Consider the following 19760-nt stretch of genomic DNA (forward strand, 5'->3'; position numbering starts at 1 on the left):
TCTTGTGACTTAAAAATATGGGCCTCAGAGGATGTTTTTTTACATGATTATAAAAAAAGCAGTAAATATTACATCACCTGCAACTGTACCTATTATAAAATAATATAAAAGTAGACGTGCAATAAAAGAAACAGAAATGGATAGCGGTTTTTAAATTTTTTTACACTTTGAATTTTATTTAAAAATCATATATATATATATATATATATATATATATTATTTTAGATTATTTTAAGTTGAATTTTTTACATTTTATATTAGTTTTATAGTATATTTTCAATATAAAGTGCCTTGTGAAAGTATTCATACCACATTTTTTTTACATTTTATGTTGCTGTCTTATGTTAAATTGCTTTAATAATTTTTTTCCACATCAGTCTACACTCCATATATGGGTATGATGCGACAAGCTTTGCACATCAGCATTTGGCAATTATCTGCCATTCTTCACATCATGTCTTCACTTCTCAAGCTCTGTCAGGATAGGGGCAGACGGACATTTTCAGGTTACTCCAGAAGTATTTGATTGCATTCAAGTCCTAGTCCTAGTTGTTTCAAACTTCTTCCATTATGAGTAACGGAGACTACATGATTCTGTGAATCTACCACCGATGTGTGCCTTGATGCAATCCTGACTCTGAGCTGTATAGGCAGTTTTTTAACCTCAGTGCTTTTGCCCTGATATGTATTTTTAGCTGTTAGACCTTTCACTGAGAGGTGTGTTCCTTTACAAATCATACCCATTCAACTGAATTTGCCACAGGTTAACTCCACTCAAAGTGCAATAACATTTACAAGCAATACGAATGCTTCTGAGCTAAATTTTAACTGTCCCAGATATACTTATGCAATGGAATCATTTTAAGTTTTTTTATTTTTAATTAAGTTGCAATGATGTTAAAAACCATTTTTTTGCTTTGCCATTATGATATATGGAGTGTAGATTGATGTAAAAAAAAAAGTACGGTTATGAATACTTTTGCAAGGCACTGTATAAATATATATATAGACGAGGTAGAAGAAACACAATTGGACATTTTGCAAAGCATTATTTATTTGACATTTCTCAGCCAGCACACTAGTACCAACTCCAGCCTCAATGTTCTTGAGTGAGGCAGAGCCATTTTTGAGGAACTTCATATGTGGCTCTATCTCCTCTATTCTCATCATACGGAATGTGCCAGGAGCTGCCAGAGGTCTGAACGATGGTGTCATAAGCCGAGATCCTCTGAAAAACACAAAGCAAAGCCAACAGTCATCCTAACACTCCTTGATTATATAAGATCTCTCCATTTCTAAACCTACCTGAAACCGAACTCTTTTTCCTGGGACGTAATGACTGATCACCAACTGATGGCCACGTTGCCACTTGAAGAAGAGGCGTCTGGTTGCACTGTCTGGCAAGCAGGCTTTGTGATCTCTCATCAGATCACGACTAAGAAAGTTGCAGTGAACGCCAGAGTGCAAAGCAGCGTACAGCAGAAACGGGTCATCCTCAGATCTGTGGCAGCCATCCAAAAATATCAACACACTCTATCAAAAATACCTTTCATACTTGGTGAATGAAATCATTGTGGGTTTATATTGACTTACGCAGAAAGGGGAAGTGTTCAGTACATGCGTCACTAACACACTTGACTGTTACAACTGTTGCAAAACATAGTGAAGCCTCAATTGTATCAGGATAACTATACAGGCAGCATGTCTTTACATCATTTTATACACACACATACACACTCTCTACTCTCCACTCTCCACTCTCTAGTGTGGGGCCCTATGATTTCAGTCATAAAAATTTTTACTTAGAATGTAGAATTAGAATTTACTGTATAATACAGAATCTCATGGAAGTTTTCACATTTTGGATGAATAAATTAAAGGAAGGTCAGTACACTTGAATCAAAAACGCAATATGGACTAGCGTATCACGCAAAAATACAATTTAAATATGAATCCTACATGTCCTGATTGCCTCTGTGTGAATGAATGGCACAGACACACTTTTTCATTTACTACACACATACTGAAGTGTGTACAGAGTACATGAACACATGAAAATAATCTCTAGAACTGCTCTGATAGTCACTTCATGGGCATTTAACTGTTACTTTTGATAAAGTATCAGAACTAAACTAATTCGGAAAATTCGAAAAAAATTCGGAAAAAAAAATAAAATGAAATGGAATTTGGGAAAAAATTAAAAAGATTTCACAGGGCCTTACAAATGTTAGGATTTTGTAATGTAAAGCTACAGTATTAAAATGGTGAAATATTACAATTTAATAATTGTTTTCTGTTTGAATATATTTTAGTTGTAATTTATTCCTGTGATATTAAAGCTGAATTTTCAGCATCATTACTCTTGTATTGAGTGTCACACAATCCTTCAGAAATCGTGAAACTGTGATGACTTTTTTCAGAATTCACTAATGAGAATTTTTCAGATTTATATCATCTGAAAGCTGAATAATCGCCTTTAAAGTTCTCCAAATGAAGTTCTTAGCAATGCATATTAGTAATCAAAATTTTTTGATATATTTACGGTAGGAAATTTACAAAATATCTACATGGAACATGAGCTTTACTTAATATCCTAATGATTTTTGGCATAAAAGAAAAATCAATAGTTTTGACCAATACAATGTATTGTTGGCTATTGCTACAAATATGCCCGTGCACCAGGGTCACATATATGATACTCTAATTAGCATAAAAATAGGAAAAATATCCCAGATTGAACTGTTTTCATTCATAACAATCTTGGATAAATTGTTCACTGAGTTTGTTGCAATGCATTATGGGATTTTTGTCTCCACAAAGCACAGAATTTAACCAAAAAAGTAATTAATTGCTTCAATTGTACCTGCGATCCCTTAAAATGCTGTCTACGTAGGTAGCTCACTAGGTTTTGGAACAGCGTGTACAGTATGTGATTGAGGAAAGAACGGTCATACTAACATGTTCTCGGTGAAGAAACAGTGGGCTTTCTGCTTGATCTTGTTCATGTTTTGTCTGTCCCAGTTCCGGGAAGGTTGTAGCATGTGCTTCCTGCCAAGGACCAGGATGTTCAGACCTTGCTGTTCCAGCTCCAATACAACTGCCAGCAACTGCGGAGATAATTCACATTCTAGGTGACCTTTTATAATTTCTACTTAGATATTAGATATGAATGAGGTCATTCATGCTTTTTTCATGAATGAGAGACCTCAGTTCATTCAGGATGTTCTCTATGAAGTGAGCTGCAGCTTGTGACTTTTTTGGAGGAATTTCCCTTGGCATTACAGATGAATTTGGGACCTTTAGCAGGTCAGCTGTAGGGAAATTATTCTTGCTCACATTGTTTTAACCTACTTGTGTACCACCCACTCACATACATATGAGGGGGGAGTTTCCTGATTACACAGGAAGTTGTTTTTTCCAGTACCCCCCATACAAAGTGAAGACAGTAAAGGTTACAATGGCATGCTAAATATATCCAAGGGTCTTTGTATGCAAATGTTTAAATTTAACACCACGCACTTGCATGAACTATTCATGAGATAGGCGTAATTATTTTCAATATAGTTTGTAGGATTTTTTTTTTACTCTTACTTACAGGAGTTGCAAAATTCTATTGTAGCCTGCACCAGGAAGTTATGACTAATGAACATTTCATTTTTAGATGGATTTTTTTTAAAATACTGACAATATGTAAATTAGTAGACAAGCTAAAACAGTAGTGCATAATAATAATACATTTTTAAGTAAATCTATGTTTAATATTAATTATTAAATTAAATGATAAAACAATAAAAAAATTAAAGTTCTTTAAATTAAGATTCCTTTCCCAGCAAAAAAATAATGTACTTCATACATTGACTAACATTAACCTCAGAACCATTTAGTTAGAAAACAATGCAATTATTAAGAAAAGCAATTATTATAAAAATACATGTAAAGAGTGTATATATATATATATATATATATATATATATTTATATATAAACGGGTATTAACAGTATGTATACAGTTGAGGTCAAAAGTTTACATACACCTTGCAGAATCTAAAAACTGTGAATTATTTTACCAAAATAAGAGGGATCATACAAAATGCATGTTACATTTTATTTAGTACTGACCTGACCTGAATAAGGTATTCAGGTCCCACAAATTCTTTGGTTTTTCAGCATTTTGTGTATTTGAACCCTTTTTAACAATGACTGTATGCTTTTGAGATCCATCTTTTCATGCTGACGACGACTGAGGGACTCATATGCAACTATCACAGAAGGTTCAAACGCTCACTGATGCTCCAGAAGGAAACACAATGAATTAAGAGCTGGGGGAAAAATCAGGGAAAATTCAACTTATTTTGTCTTCTGGGAAACATGTCAGTATTAAGTAAGTTCTGTAGCTTCCGAAGGGCAGTACTAAATGAAAAAAAAAAAAAAAAAAAAAGATATTTAGGCAAAATAAGAAAAATCTTCATTCTGTTCAAAAGTTTTCACCCCCTGGCTCTTAATACATTGTTTTCCTTCTGGAGCATCAGTGAGCGTTTTAACCTTCTCTGATAGTTGCATATGAGTCCCTTAGTTGTCCTCAGTGTGAAAAGATGGATCCCAAAATCATACAGTCATTGTTGGAAAGGGTTCAAATACACAAATGTGCTGAAAAACCAAAGAATTTGTGGGACCTGAAGGATTTTTCTGAAGAACAGCGAGCAGTTTAACTAAAAAAAAACACAGCTGTGGATCATTCAGGCAACAACACATTATTAAGAATCAAGCGTCTGTAAACTTTTGAATGGGGTCATTTTTATAAATTCAACTGTATGTAAATGTCTTTTATGTGAAATATCTTATTCAGGTCAGTGCATTTTGAATGATCCCTCTTATTTTGGTAAAATAATTAACATTTTGCAGATTCTGCAAGGTGTACGTAAACTTATGACTTGCATATATATACACACACATGCACGTATAACTTTACTGCAGTAACCAACGGCATTGTATTTTACTTCCTAAATATATTTCTCACTCAAATTTAGATTACCGTAATGTCATTTACAGTTTGAATATGCAAAGTGAGTCCCGGTGAATTCCAGTTTATCTTGTATCCCTCATTTTGCTATTTCAGACATGAGGAAGTGCTAAATGTGGAATCGCAGGTGTGATCATTTTTTGCTTATTCATGATAAGGAAGTATACAATGAGCCACAGATGGGCCGCGTTACTTTGGAAAGCACCGTACACACCATACACCGTAGCGCCCTGTTTTACAACCTAACCTAACCTTAACCTCTCCCTTTGCTTAAGAATTTCTAGATAAAGCCATCCACTTCCTTCCAGCATGTTAGTCTTGCAAATTTACAGTCACTTTCTTGCATACAGTCTGCTTACTTAACCTGTAAACAAACTATATAGGCCTACTATGGCCATAAGTTCACTCAGGCCTTCATTTTCACACAGTGTGCAGACAAATCTGGTTAATACTAGCATGTCAGTGAATGCGCCAGTTAGCGAGGAAGTGGGGTAAATGTTACCACCAAAAATAAACTTGACCACAAAAGGCACATGTCTGACTTAAAATACAGGGTTAGTCATAGCAATATGAGTGTAAATCCCCTGCCTCGGTGTACAATTGCTATGGGGTGCGTCTGTGTTAATAATGTGTGACTGTGTGACGTGCAGATGGAAGCCATGGATGAGTGGGCAGAAAGCAAAAGGATCGGATCGAAGGTCAATGGAGTTTGTGTTGCATCATAATTTGTAGCTTAATGTCAATTATTAGATGTTCTCATATCTGTTGAAGCAAGATGCTACAGGAAGAAACATTGTTGTTGTTGTTGTTATTTTGGTTTATTTTGCTTCCATAACTTGTCTTCTTTCAGTCGAGTGGAAAGAAGACATGCCAAATACACATTTAAAGGGAAAGTTCACCCCAAAAAAGGAAAATTCTGTCATTAATTATCCACGTCAAGACCTTTGTTCATCTTTGGATCACAAATTAAGATATTTTTGATGTAATCCTAGAGCTTTCTGACCCTGCAGTGACAGCAATGCAACTGACACTTTCAAGGCCCAGAAAGGTAGTAAGGACATCGGAGGAAAAGAATTGTTGAATAAAGTGCACAAAAAAATGTCCTTACTACCTTTCTGAGTCTTGAACATGTCAGTTGCATTGCTGTCTATGCAGGGTCAGAAAGCTCTCGGATTTCATCAAAAATATCTTAATTTGTGATCCAAAGATGAACAAAGGTCTTACGGGTTTGTAACAACATGAGAGTGAGTAATTAATGACAGAAATTTCATTTTTGGGTGAACTATCCCTTTAAAAGTAGCCAAACTATTGACAGTAGCCATTGACTTACATAGTATGGATAAAAATACTATGCAAGTCAATGGCTACCGTCAAATGTTTGGTTACCAATGTTCTTCAAATATCTTCTTTTGATTTTACTTAATTTTTACTAATTTTAATTTCTGGGTCAGCTTTTCTGTTGCTCAAATGGTCCTAGGCCATTGAAAAGTCATTGGTTTTCAGATTAACAAGCGGTTGAGGGCGTGTTAGGTGGGTGTGGGTACTTATCTAAAAATATTAGCCTATTTGTTGGCAAAAAATCCCTTTGGTACTGTTATAATGGAGCACAACCAAATATAAAGCCACTTCTGTCTGGGACTGACACCATCTTGTAGGAGGGCTGATGCGTAACACATTCTGTGTAACATTACATGGACACTGAACTTTCCCTAATTTTTCGTTTGAGTAACTGTGGGTTTCATGGGTTTTGGGGTCTTTCAGGTTGGAAACTATGAGAAATTGGGGCTGTTCCCTAAACCTGTTCTGGTGCACTAAAAATAACTTTGCTTAGGCTCGCCCCCTGGTGGAACCTCTGCTACTCAATGTCTTTTTTTAACTTTAAAATGCCTACTGGTTGAATACTCTAGCATGAAGGTGAATAAACATATTTTGAGCTATTCTTTTCACCTTTAGAGCTTTAAATCAGAGTAGGTTGACTGTCTAGTCAGATTAGTGATTTAAAAGGTCAGAAAACAAACCTGCCCCTTCTTGGAACGTCCAAGCAGTTAAGTTACCATCACTCACCGTCTCAGAGTGGGTGGCCTTGGGTGTTGTGTTAGCCACATTAAGACCGTCAATGACAATATCAAAGGGAGGTCTCTGCTTCACGAAACTCTTAAAGATGTTAAGCTCCTGTACAGAACACAAACAAGTGGTTATTCTCAAAATCGTCAAATGGTGGTATTTAATTGGTGTAGACAATATGCATTGCAAAAAAAAAAATGTAGATATAGCCAAACATTGCAATATTTCCATGTTGTTTGTTCTGATGCTAAAACTTATCAGACTTTGAAACAACAGGCATGCACTCTTGTAACCATTCTTTCGTTTTTTCAACTAGAGAAACAGACGGTTGTTTAGATAGACGGGGGTCTATGTATATTTCCTCACTTTGGTGTTGTGCAGCACATTGCACAAGAGAAAAGCTACCGGTGTTGCTCAAGACAAGGAGGATAGCTAAAAACATTACAGTTGGTTCATAAAACAGACAGTAATATCAAACCAGTGTTGTTACTGTTAACAACAACCATTAAAAATCATTAAAATATCTGAAATAAAACAAATATAAGATGACAAACTGAAACTCAAATGGAAATTAGAAATGTTGTCTGGACAACTAACTAAAATAAAATACGTTTTAAGCACATTCAATAACATTTAAACATGCTGAAGTACTAAAATTACAACTAAATTTAAAAATAAATGAAATACAAAATAAAATACTAAAATAAAAAAGGGGAAATGCATGCTTAGTTCAAAGCTAAAATTTCAGCTTCATTACCCCAATTATTATAATTATTTTTTGGGGGGGAGAAATTATAGAAATTAATACTTTTATTTAGCAAGGGTGCTTTAAATTGATCAAAAGTGATGATAAATGCATTTATAATGTTACAAAGGATTTCTATTTCAGTTAAATGCTGTTCTTCTGAACTTTATATTCATCAAAGAAACCTGAAAAAATAATATTAAATGTATAATAATAATAATAATAATAATAATAATAATGTTTTTGAGCAGCAAATCAGAACATTAATGATTTCTGAAGGATCATGTAAATGATGATAAAAATTCAGCTTTTAAATCACAGGAATAAATTACATTTTCAATGTATTCAAACAGAAAACAGTTATTTTAAATAGTAAAAATATTTCAACATTTTATTTTATAATAAAGTTTATAATTAAATCTAAATAATTAAAAAAAAACTAATACAAATGATAAAATACATAAAATGATTAAACATTTTTAAAAGTTAATTCAAAATAATATTGCGGTAACACTTTACAATAAAATGTAATTTGTTAACATTAATGTATTAAATAACATGAACAAACGATCAATACATTTATTATATTATTTATTAATGTTTTGTAATATTAGTTAATAAAAATACAGTCGTTCACTGTTTCTTCAAGTAAGTTTACAGTGCATGTTAACTAATGTTAACAAACACAAATTGTGATTTTAATAATGCATTTGTAAATGCTGAAATTAACAAGATTAATAAATGCTGTAGAAGTATTGTTTATTCTTACTTCATGTTAACTATTGTACTTAACTAATGAAACTTATTGTGAAGTGTTATCATAAACCAGATAAAGGAGGACTGCATTCACTAATTTAATTTCTGTAACAGCTGAGGAATCGTCTGTTTGAGAAACAATCATATTTTTTGCATTTCCGTTTGGTGATGCTAGCAGCACAGAAATTGCACATTTCACCTTTAAACTCAAGATTGTTTCTGGAAAATCATGAGGCCTGATGGGTGACATTTATAGCAAACAGATATGTCATTGTATGTGATCCTGCCTGAAACTCTACATATCAGATTAAGTCAAGAGCTGAGATATGTGCAGTCATGAATGTACAGGAAGTATAAGAGCAAAGCAAGCAACTGTGAGATAAAGCGGTGTGTTAAAAGATAGTCTGACAAGTACCAGCCAAGAACTGAACATATTGTGTTCTTTCTGTCAGAGCATTGTTCAAAAACAACTTTGCTTTCTACCAATTCTATTAATTAATCCCTGGACAGTTAAAAAAAATGCTTGAATTTTCCTATCTGTCTTGTTACAGGCATACAGTACAATAGAGCTTCAAACAGAACTTGACCACACCTGGCTCACCTTCAAAAGCATTATCAGGTTGTGTTTAGCTGAATAACACAAGAACATGAAGGCTGCTAGAATTCCAGGGCTAGAAAAAACAGCAAGAACTTCCTTGTTCTTTGTTGTCGTTCAAGAAGAGGTTAAAATACCTCCCGAATTGTCCTTGACACAACATGTAAACAAAACAAGGGAATTTCCAGCTGGATTGGGGCCAGGTCACTCCCTCACCTGTCTGTCCTCGAGCCTCAGCGCTGCACATGGCTTTTGATTTATTAACTTTAAGTCATGCACACTCATGCCTAGAGCTCATCCAAGGTGAACAAAGTACACCAAAAACTAAGTTAATATGCATATACCCTGATAAAGTATTACATAAGTAGTAGCCAAACATTAACTTAGTTTAAAAATAGTAATAATTATATATATAGACAGAAAGATTTGTAATGGTTTTTTAAAGAAGTTTTTTCTGTTCACCAAGCCTGCACTTATTTGATCCTAAGTACAGCAAAAGCAGTAATATTGTGAAATATTTTTACTATTTAAAATAACTGCATTCTAATTTAATGTATTTTAAAATTTAATTTATTACTGTGATCAAAGCTAAATTTTCAGCATCATTACCCCAGTCTTCAGTGTCACGTGATCCTTTATCTAAAAATAAAAGTCTTTTCTTTTACACTATACTATTCAAAAGCTTGGAGTCAATATTTTTTGGGGGAAAGAAATGATAGAAATGAATATTTTTATTTAGCAAGGGTGCTTTAAATTGATCAAAAGTGATGATAAAAGCATTTATAATGTTAAAGGATTTCAGGCAAATGCTGTTTTTTTTAACATTCTATTCATCAAAGAAACCTGAAAAAATACTACTAGCAAAACATAATAATAATAATAAATGTTTACTGAGCAGCAAATCAGAATATTAGAATGATTTGTGAACGATCATGTGACTGGAGTAATGATGCTAAAAATTCAGCTTTGAAATCACAGGAATAAATTACATTTTAAAATATATTTAAATAGCAAAACAGTTCTTTTAAATAGAAACATTTTTCAGCATTTTACCATTTTTGCTGTACTTTGAATCAAATAAATGCAGGCTTGGTAGAAGAAGAGACTTCTTTAAAAAAAAAAAAAAAAAAAAAAAAATTGACTGCTAGTGTATATATAAATGAACATTGCATATTATTATTTAAAGTGCTCCTATTATGCCATTTTAAAGGTTGCTAATATTGCTTTATGAGACTCCCAAAACAGATTTACATGTATGCAAAGTCAAAAAACACTTTAGTTTTCTCCAAAAATAGATTTAATTTTACCTCATTTCTAAATTATCCGTAAACGACGCGTGCAAAGCAGTTCGAAGAATCAGTCTTTCTCATTTTGAACGAATCTTTAATGTGACTCACGAAGAACGAGTCGTCTCGGGGAGTGATTCGTTCAGTCGTGCATGCGCAACATCCTATTAGGTTCTGGACTGGAATTAGTTCACCTGTTTCGAGTCTTCTGGTTTTTCGAGTCATTTGTTCATCTTATGGGGCTGTCACGTGACACTGATTCTGCTAAATTTAACGAAATGACTCAAAAAAACATTTGTTCATTTTGTTGAACGAGTCGGTAAAATGATCCGAACTTCCCATCACTACTACGAATCATGTCTAAGGTCATTGTCTGTGTTCTTCGGCTAAAAAAGGTAGAGTACGGTAAAAAAACTCCACCTTATTTTCTCCTATAACTTCAGAATCCTCCGACATCGTTGCACCTTTTTGTTTGTAAACAACGTTTGACTTACTTGCACTTTCTTAGTCGTTGCGCATTCGCTTTGTAAACACTGGGTCTGTAGTTCCTACGTTCCGCGTGACCTTTCGACGTGATTCAATAGTACGTCAAGAACGTGCATGCCAGAACCTGTGCTACACGAGCTTTTGTGCTTAAAAAGTATACACATTTTTATTTTCCGAAAAAAAATGACAGATCGTTTCGCTAAATAAGACCCTTCTTTCTCAGCTGGGATCATTTAGAGTCCTTTGAAGCTGCATTTAAACTACATTTTGGAAGTTCAAATTTGGGGGCACAATTGAAGTCCATTATATGAAAAAATGATATGCTTTCCTCAAAAAACGTAATTTCTTTACGACTTTATAATGTACGTGTAAATTTCCATGTGACGTAAAACACATGGAAATTTTACTCTGTTTATGGGCGGGCAAGTTGTTCGCCACGTAGAATGTGGGCGGACACTATGCAAATGTGTTACTTTGTGACGTATAGCCATAACAGAAAAAGATTCAAATTCCTTACGACTTGTTCAGGCGATTGTGAGCCGACTCTTTTTTTATAGACAGTAACTTTATGTATCGTGCACTTTCGGCTTCACAACTCACATACAGCTACATGACACACTGCATGAAAGATCATATCTGAAAAGGCATGATAGGAGCACTTTAAAATATTAATTATTAACTCAAGATTTGCTCTGACCGGATCATTACATCAGTGAGTGATCTGAGTTCTGAAACTAAAACTAATAAAAATGGTTTCCGTTAACTGAAATAAAATAAAACACAAAAACTACATATACAAATATTAGAACTTAAAATCCTAAATGAAAAGTCGAAATGTCGTTCTGGCAACTTACTGAAATAAAATAAGTTGAAGTACTAAAATTACTAAAACTACTTAAATTACTAAAAATTACTAAAACTACTGAAATGATTGCTACTACTGAAAACAAATTGCAAGTAGCAGTAAACTAACATCAAATTGTGAAGTAAACTAACACTGAATCTTATCCATCGAATTCACAAATGAATCATTCTGCAGAATCCGTAAACCAGTTCAACAGGCATATCGATTGAAAAGAATGATTCATCTTAAAATGGAAATGACATGTCGTTTTCATTTTCTTCACTTCTAAATAACATGCAATAGTACATTTGTACTAAAATATAGTGGAGGAAAAGTACATTTATTATGCATTGAAATGCAATCAAACTAATTTATTTCCAAAATTAAAATTCTCCAATAAATTAAAGATATTTAAGCAATGAAGTTTTGTCATGGAGGAAAAAATACTTGTATAATTGTGTTGAGTGAACTGCAAACTTCTGCATGTTCTTCCTCAAAGTTGCGGAAACAACAACAACAATGTGGTAAAGTCCGACAGCTAAATACACAATCCTCTGTTTAATACACACAAAGCTGTGTTTGTCAAAACCACAGGTATTCCTGGACTGTCAGGTGTCTGGAAACCAGCGGTTTCAGTTCTGCCAGAAGCGTGAGAATTTTTCCTTCTAAAACTCCAATTTCCACTCCTACAAAGCACTAATATTCAAAAATAGAAGATTGCAACCCACAGATGAAAACAAGACATCAAGTGCAGCTATTTTGCATGCTAAAAATCCTGTTAAGTGTGTGTTAAGTAGCAAGTCTGTGCTACTGGGTGAGAGGATGCATGACTGGGGGAGGGGTGAGAGCCACGGACCGCAAGAAGGGGGAAGGGGAGCTGGATATTTGGGGAATTCCTTTTTGGTTTTGGTGGGGGTTAGCGGTTGGCGATCAGTTGTTTAACTCTTAAAAAATCTTGCAGCATTGGGTAGCGTTAGTACTCTCAGCAAGGAAAGAAATAAATCCAAACATGCAATTTCACCTGGTTTTCACTATATGCATGCAATAAGACGGGCTAGCATTGTAAATGTACTGTATGTACTGTGTTTTGGTTTCGCTCTGCATCCTCTCATGGCCATGGAGAGGTTATGTTGAGTGGGAACAGGAACACCGGGGAATCCCCAATGGTGTGGAGAGGTCACGTGCATGTGGTACCAGCTCGCCGTGCAGAACTCTGTGTACCTAATGGGTGTGTTGGGAATACGCACGTTCAAAACACATTCAAGTTTAATCCAGATTTGACAGTAATCACAGGCTAGTTGTTTCTTTTTGGAATATACACAATGGCCCATAAAAATCAAAACATGCTCCTTCAGCCTCAAGTGATTATTAACACCATGTACAATTACAAGCTTTTGCTTGAATCGTTTAAAACAAATGAGTAGCATTTGTAAATCCTCAAAAGTACCTGCTCCGTTTTGTTCAAAGCATGCATGAAATTCCAATAAAATGAAAGGCAGCCATGCAAAAATGGACTGAGAACAAAAACATTAGATGAAGTAGAGTATGTGAAAACCACACAGTGCCCCACGGCAAACATTAATGAAAAGGCATCTGCAAGTCTTGTACTTTTCCTTATTACAAGCTTGCTGTTTTTGAAACGGGAAAAACAGGCTCCCCCAAGCTCACGCTTGACCTGAAAAACTGCAGGCCACTAATTGTAAGGAAACTAAAAAAGGGGCTTTTTCACTAATGGTTGATATGCTCATGTGCATATTATATTTGGGTTTCTGAATTGGTTAATAACAATATAGTGCATTAACCAAACACCTTGGCCACATTTAAAGTCCAATGACAATTTAAAGTGTGAAAAATGTTTTTTTTTTTTTAAACAACTTTTTAGGATTTATATATAACTTAAAGAAATACTTATATATATATTTTTTTAAATATATTAAATTTTTTAAATATTAAGAATTAAATAAGGATATATATATATATATATATATACACACACACACACACACACACGTTTGTTTTTGTGAATTGTGGGGACTTTCCATAGACTTCTATAGTTTTTATACTGACAAAACAATATCGTTTATCCCCTAACCCAACCCTAACCCTAAACCTACCCCTTACAGAAAACACATTTTCATCGTTACACTTTTAGATAAACATCATTTACTATTTTTAATAATTTTTTAACATTGTGGGGACCGCAGGCCGGTCCCCACAATGTCAAAAATTTCAGGTTTTACTATCCTTGTGGGGACATTTGGTCCCCACAATGTAGCAAGAACAAGTACACACACACACACACACATATATACATACAAATGTGTGTTACAATTCCAAATTACATTACAAAAAATTGTAGTTAGTAATGTAATCCCTTACATTACACATTGACCTACACATGACCTAACTTGTTTATCACATTGATTTAAATAGGATAGGCAAAGAGTAAGAAAATATTTTTAATACAAAGAGTAAGAAAATATTTTCCATTTGTTGTTATTAACAACATAAAGTGCATTAAACATTATATTACGTCAAGGTTTTCCAAACTGGTGTTTGTGATGGAACTGCAGGGGGTTTTATGAGTTTAATGAAAGGCTAATAATGAACTAAATCATAAAGTATTAATTTAAAAAAATATATATTTTAAAATCAATCAAAAAAAAAAAAAAAAAAAATATATATATATATATATATATATATATATATATATATATATATATATATATATATATATATATTTGTTTACCTGCATGTCATGTGACCATAACCAATGTCAGAACCACTGAACATGCAAACATGATAATTATAACATTATTATTAAAACATTTATTTTAAAATCCCGCGGGTTAATATATTAGTTGAAAGAAGATTAGGTAACAAAAAAGTTTTTTAATTTGTGCAATTTATTGTGTTTAAAAGACAAAAGCTATCCAAAGATATTTTCAGTTTTCAGTAAAAATTCAGTAGTTGATGTAATTTTGATATTCCACATTCAAAAGGTCAAAAGCTTGTGGTAAGTATTATTATTATTTTTTTTTTTTTGGAAATATTAATACTTTTATTCATCCATTATGCACTAAATTGATCAAAAATGGCATTCTGTTCGAAATAAATGCAATGTAAAAAAAAAAAAAAAAAAAAAGTATTGTGATTTTCACAGACACATTATGCAGTACGTTTTCAAGACTGATAATAAGATAAAATGTGTTTTGAGCAGTAAATCAGCATATTATAATGTTTTCTGAAGCAAACATAACATCTTAAAATATCTTAAAACAGAAATCTTATTTTAAATTGTAATACTTTTTTCTTTTCGTAATAATACTTACATACAGTAGGGAAAAAGAACATTTTTCATGTTTTAAAATACAAATATTCCATGTAATCTAACAGTTACTATGGGGTCATGTATAATAACATAATAAGCTATTATTTAAAACATTTCAAATGTTTTTTTTCATTTAGTATAGCAAGTATAGTCACACAGTAGTCACTTTTTGGCATGTCACGCCAACCACCCAAAAGCAGCACTTTTTTTCCCTTTAAAGGCAAAATGATCTGTCTAGGGGTTGTTAAACGCTTCTGCAGAGTTTAGACTGGGGGTGTTTTAACTGTCTGCACTGGTTTCATAAGGCGCTGCTGCAGCGATGGCGGGGGGCTGGAGTCCATGCAGCGCTGCAGACAGACAGGCAGGGACTTTCCAGGGTCACTCATGTGAGAGGCTTTTGAGGGCTGAAATGTGAAAGCCCATTGTGTTGCGTTTTACGACAGCAAAAAGCACACAGGCAGTACACATGTCTCAGCATCAATCATGTGCACGACCAAATTAGAGATTGTTTATGGCTATACTGAGTACTTTGTTTTTCCAAGACGTACTGTATAAAAATGCCCCTTTCTGAGACTTGGAAACTGAATGCGTTTCCTAAGCGTGAGAACAGTGTTTGCAAACAAACACGACCGTTCTCTCTGGGAAATGGAATTTCAGAGGAGTTGCTTGCCTTGTGACCTTGTGTCTTCGGTTGGACTGCATTCACGAGCTTTCTAAACCGGGGACCCGACAGACACATGAAGGAACATGTGTTGGAAAGCCCCTGCATCATATCTAAATGTGGAACTAGACAGGATCACATGCTTCTGACATCTATAGACCCCACGGCCTGAAAAAAGCAGCCCTCCGGACAACAACATCATCTAATTCAGGGGCAGACTCCATTTAAGACGGAGCTCAAAACTGCATGGAACATCTTCTAATTCTGGACGGCTACCCAACTTGCCTACCATGTAGTTGCAGCCTATTTGGTGCAACACAGAAAGTAGCTTTAGTTTTTAGTTCAAGTGTCCTTATTGTTTTGGTATTTTCAAAGAGAAATGATCTAAAACCATTTGAAAATTGGGTCATGTTTAACATGCGTAACATACATTGTGCAACATATATCACATGTTTAATCTGTCATGTAGAAAAAGTCTGTATATAGGATGCTATCGCCACCTAGTGGAGTCAAACGCAAATACATAATAAAGCCTTACTAAACTTCAAACAACACACCCTGTACATAAAAGGTGAATTTCGTAAAAGCACATCCAGGTCACACTTCACCAGAAAATCAAAAATAATAAATATCTAGTAACATTTTACAATGAGGTGTCATCAGTTAATGTTTTAGCTAACATGAACGAACATTAAACAATACATTTATTACGCTATTTATTAATCTTTGTTAATGTTAGTTAATAAAAATACATTCGTTCATTGTTTGCTCATGTTACTTCACAGTGCATTAACTAATGTTAACAACACGTGATTTTAATAATGCATTAGTAAATGCTAAAATTAATATAACTAAGATTAATAAACGCTGTAGAAGTATTGTTCATTTTAGTTCATGTTAACTAACGTAGTTCACTAATGTCAACTAATGAAAGTGTTACCAAAAATTTTGTATAAAGATTAAACTTGTTTTAAGACTACCAAGATTATTTGTGATATGATTTTATTTGTGCCAGTATATTTTATATTTTAATATGCTAACAAATTCTGCTAATAGATGATAATATTTATTAAAATATATTACACAAAAATAATGTATTGTGCTTGTATAGTATTTATTGATATTTTGAATATTTTGCCTTTTATTTTTAGATTTCCTGTTATCATTGTAATTTTAGTTTAAGTTTTAGTAATTCTATTATTTTCTTTTTTTGTTTCTTTTTAAAAATATTTCTATTTAGCTATAATTTATTTTTATTTCACTTTTATTTTTAGACATTTTGCCATTCAAAAGTTTGGGATCTCTGAGATATTTTTGATGTTTTTTTAAAAAGTCCTCTATGTTTACAAAAGCTGCATTTATTTGATCAAAAATACAGAAAAAATGTATATTATGAAATATTATTACAATTTAAAATAATGGTTTTCTATTTTAATATAATTTAAAATATGATTTATTTATGTGATGCAAAACTTAATTTTCAGCAGTCAATAGTGTCACATGATCCTTCTGAAATCATTCTAATATTCTGATTTGTTGGAAACAGATGTGCTATGTAATATTTTGTTTGGAACCTGTGATACTTTTTTAGGATTCTTTGATGAATAAAATGTTAAAAAGAAGAGCATTTATTTAAAATAGAAATCTTTTCTAACAACTCAAGTCTTTACTACCACTTCTTTTATCAAGTTAACACATCCTTGTTGAATAAAAGTATTATTTCTTTAAGAATTGTAAAGAAAAAAGTACTGATACCTTTTGAATGGTATTCGTTCATATGAATACTGTTACAAAGATTTTTCGAATTCAAATAAATTCTGTTCTGTTCATCAAAGAATGCTGAAAAAACTATCACTAAGGAGCAAAAAAACACAAAGGAGCACAACTGTTTCCAACATTGATAATAAATAAGCATATTAGAATGATTTCTGAAGGATCATGTGACACTGAAGACTGGAGTAATGATGCTGAAAATTCAGCTTTGCATCAAAGAAATAAATTATATTTTAAAGTATATTAAAATAGAAGACGGTCATTTTAAATTGCAATAATGTCACTTTTAGTTTAGTTTTGTTAACTACTGGTATCTGTCTATCTATCTATCAATCTATCTATCCTTAACTTTGGTAAATCTACTCTGGTGAAAGAAAGCTATAATGTAGAGACAGACCTCTGTAGTGGTTTTCTTGAAGACGTCACTTCCTTCTATCACTTTCTTCATCACTTTGTCCTTCAGCTCAGCATACTCTTCCTCAGTCAGTTGAATGGATTCCAGCGAAGCCTTGCAATTTTTGCACTCTCCACTAAAACACAACATATTTTCAGACCAATAATCAATTAAGAATAGCCTTTATTGACAATATATTTGATTAAAATTTAAATTAATACCTGGGGACCACATATGAGAACTTTCCATTCCATTTCTGATCCGGTAAACTGCGCAGATTGAAAAATAAAACAGCTGAAACAAAGATTTGCAATATGGGAAAAATTTTGAAAACATACATGCTTACATTTTATAATATAAAAATGATATTTATATTTTAAGGTCTTATATATTACATTTACCTCTCAAACCAAGCTTTGATAGTTTTAATCAGCGGCTCCTCTGGGTAGATCTGATTATCTCTCATATATGACAGGACAGAAAAGAGTTTGTCTTCGTGTCCTTGCTGAGTGATGCCGCTCTGAAACAGGCACTGCCAGGTGTCCTGATTCGGTACCAGACCCAGTTCCAGGAGCTCATCGTACAGTCTCCAGCTCGTCTCAGTATCACCATGAAGTGCTGCCCCAGTGATGGCATCACTATAATTACGAGGAGACGGCCGGAGGGCCTTTTTCATCCCCTCCAACACCACAAGCGCCTCCCTCCAGCGTTCAGTTTGACTGAAACCTTTAATAAACAAGGATGAGGCTCCAGTGTCAAGAGTCTTAAAGCAAGTTCTCATGATGTCGTAAGTGTCAAACACCTCCGAGTGATGCCCACCCGAGACACACAGCGTGAGGTACCTCAACAGGAGTTCGTAAGAAAGGGTGCCTTTGTCCTGAACCACATAGGCCAAAAGAGATTTGGCGATGTTGACGTCTGCATTAGTCGCCAGCAGTCCTTCCATTATTTGCATCTCGAAGCGTTCAGGTTTGGAGGAGCTCTCTTTGAATTTTGCCCATTCGGATGGGGTCAGTGGATGATCAGGAAGGGCAACTTTTACAGATCCTCTGGCTCTCAAAGGTGACAGCTCTTCTGTATCCACCCCAGCTCTCTTTTTCAAATATTCAGCAGTTCTTTTGGCCGTTCCAGCGGTGAATACTGAATTTGGAAATGCACGCCTTGTTCTGGGAGTGAACCCTTTTTCTGTGCCTTGTTTGTCTCCTTTTGTGCTGTAATATTGTGTGTGTGGATTTATGATTAACCTGACAGCATGCATAATGTTTTGTTGTGGTAAACAAGCCAAAGCTGGCCTGAAATACAAGGGGTTGGCAACCCATGGCGTGCAAAGATGCTGTATACAAGTCCTTGATTTTGACACAACAAGAGACCCCATTACCCTACCAGTCTATTTTACTTTTCAGACTACACACTACTTTAAAGGTGTAAAACGTACAATCACTTATTTTGTTTCAAAATCTAATTTTTGTATGAATTAAGGCCCGTTTTAGTGTTTAACACACATGCAATAACACACACTATCTTTATAAAGTTATATTTAATACTATTTATATCTGAAATTAATAGAGATAAATAATATTCAGCGACTTATGTGCTAAAGAAATGTCTTTTTGTATTTAAATCACACAATTTACAGTTCCTCAGTCACACTAAGAGCTCGCATTATTTTTTTTAAACACAGTTTTGTAATTGCAATCATCGGTAATTTAAACAAGAACACCTAACTTACAGGATCCAGTCAGAAATTCTTGAATTGTAACCAGAAGGCAACTACATGCCAGTGCGAGCAGCCATTCACGCTCCTGT

At 33.8% G+C, this 19760-nt stretch overlaps 1 protein-coding gene across 1 annotated transcript; it reads right to left on the minus strand.

Annotated features, from left to right (window-relative positions):
• Window positions 1-1029: 1029 nt before the first annotated feature.
• Window positions 1030-19760, minus strand: prorp (protein only RNase P catalytic subunit). Its single transcript, XM_051133070.1, has 7 exons — window positions 18356-19760; window positions 18176-18223; window positions 17958-18090; window positions 7084-7191; window positions 2959-3107; window positions 1306-1501; window positions 1030-1228 (listed from the first exon to the last, which is right to left on the minus strand). The coding sequence occupies exons 1-7, from the start codon at window positions 19327-19329 to the stop codon at window positions 1097-1099; spliced, it is 1740 nt and encodes a 579-aa protein (XP_050989027.1). The 5' UTR covers window positions 19330-19760; the 3' UTR covers window positions 1030-1096.

Source organism: Labeo rohita, chromosome 17 (assembly GCF_022985175.1).
Source record: "Labeo rohita strain BAU-BD-2019 chromosome 17, IGBB_LRoh.1.0, whole genome shotgun sequence".
Classification (NCBI taxonomy): Eukaryota; Metazoa; Chordata; class Actinopteri; order Cypriniformes; family Cyprinidae; genus Labeo; species Labeo rohita.

Coding starts and splice junctions, on each gene's coding strand:
- prorp (XM_051133070.1), bottom strand. CDS start 19,329: ATGGGGTCTCTTGTTGTGTCAAAATCAAGGACTTGTATACAGCATCTT. Junction 18,091..18,175: donor TTCTCATATGTGGTCCCCAG/GTATTAATTTAA, acceptor GTTGTGTTTTAG/TGGAGAGTGCAAAAATTGCA. Junction 1,502..2,958: donor TGTTTCTTCACCGAGAACAT/GTTAGTATGACC, acceptor TGGCTGCCACAG/ATCTGAGGATGACCCGTTTC.